The sequence below is a fragment of the Hippocampus comes genome, unplaced genomic scaffold (genome assembly GCF_001891065.2).
Source record: "Hippocampus comes isolate QL1 unplaced genomic scaffold, H_comes_QL1_v1.1 C16787386, whole genome shotgun sequence".
Taxonomy (NCBI): Eukaryota; Metazoa; Chordata; class Actinopteri; order Syngnathiformes; family Syngnathidae; genus Hippocampus; species Hippocampus comes.
The window spans coordinates 1-861 of record NW_017838896.1 but is presented as its reverse complement, the minus strand read 5'-3'; the positions used below and the strand labels follow the sequence as shown (position 1 = coordinate 861).

The 861-nt window shown below is 58.1% G+C and overlaps 1 protein-coding gene across 1 annotated transcript; it reads left to right on the top strand.

The window, feature by feature from the left end:
* Window positions 1–42: 42 nt before the first annotated feature.
* Window positions 43–855, top strand: LOC109509153 (probable global transcription activator SNF2L2; the record flags this gene model as incomplete). Its single annotated transcript, XM_019859049.1, has 2 exons — window positions 43–254; window positions 704–855. Coding segments are annotated over exons 1-2 (326 nt in total), but the record flags the coding sequence as incomplete, so codon positions are not given.
* Window positions 856–861: the final 6 nt, after the last annotated feature.

Sequence of the window (861 nt, the reverse complement as noted above, 5' to 3'; positions counted from 1 at the left end):
CGGCGCTCGAAGAGGCTTTCGGGCCGCTTCGATCGCATTTTGCCTCCTCAAACGCAAGCCGCGACGGCGTCGGTTCTTTGATGGTTTCAGGAACCACCAAGTCAGACGACCGAGCGCTGCTGCTGAAGAAATTCAACGAGGCGGGATCGCAGTACTTCATCTTCCTGCTCAGCACCCGGGCCGGCGGCCTCGGACTCAATCTGCAAGCCGCCGACACCGTCGTTATCTTTGACAGCGACTGGAACCCCCATCAGGTGTGTATGTGTTGGTGGGGTGAGCATCCATGCCAACCACGCTGCGCTCTACATTTGAACACGGGCCTAAAATGGAAGCCATCTGTGTGTGTCGCGAGTGCCGCGGTTGGTCAGCACGACCGCGCTTGAGCCGGCTGCGCTGTTGTCACGGTAACAGCATTCCCGCACATCGCTTACGATCTCAGGTTTTGGACGGGTGTGGGGAGCGGTTCGGCCCGCCGCGTGCGAGCCTCTCACGTTGCTCACTCTGGAGTTTGTGTGAATGCTCGGGCGCGTGGAAATTTGAAGGGAACGTTGGCCGAAATACCAGTGGCAAATTGTGTGCGTTTTCTTTTTTTAACATACTTGGCCACCAGTGTTCGCCGAAAATTGTGCGCTGTATCGATGAAAATGCGTAGAGCGTACGACCAGCAAATAAATGAAAGGCGCATCTCGCCGACCATTTTCAGGACCTGCAGGCGCAGGACCGCGCCCACCGCATCGGGCAGCAGAACGAGGTGCGCGTGCTGCGCCTGTGCACCGTCAACAGCGTGGAGGAGAAGATCCTGGCGGCCGCCAAGTACAAGCTCAACGTGGACCAGAAGGTGATCCAGGCCGGCATGTTCGA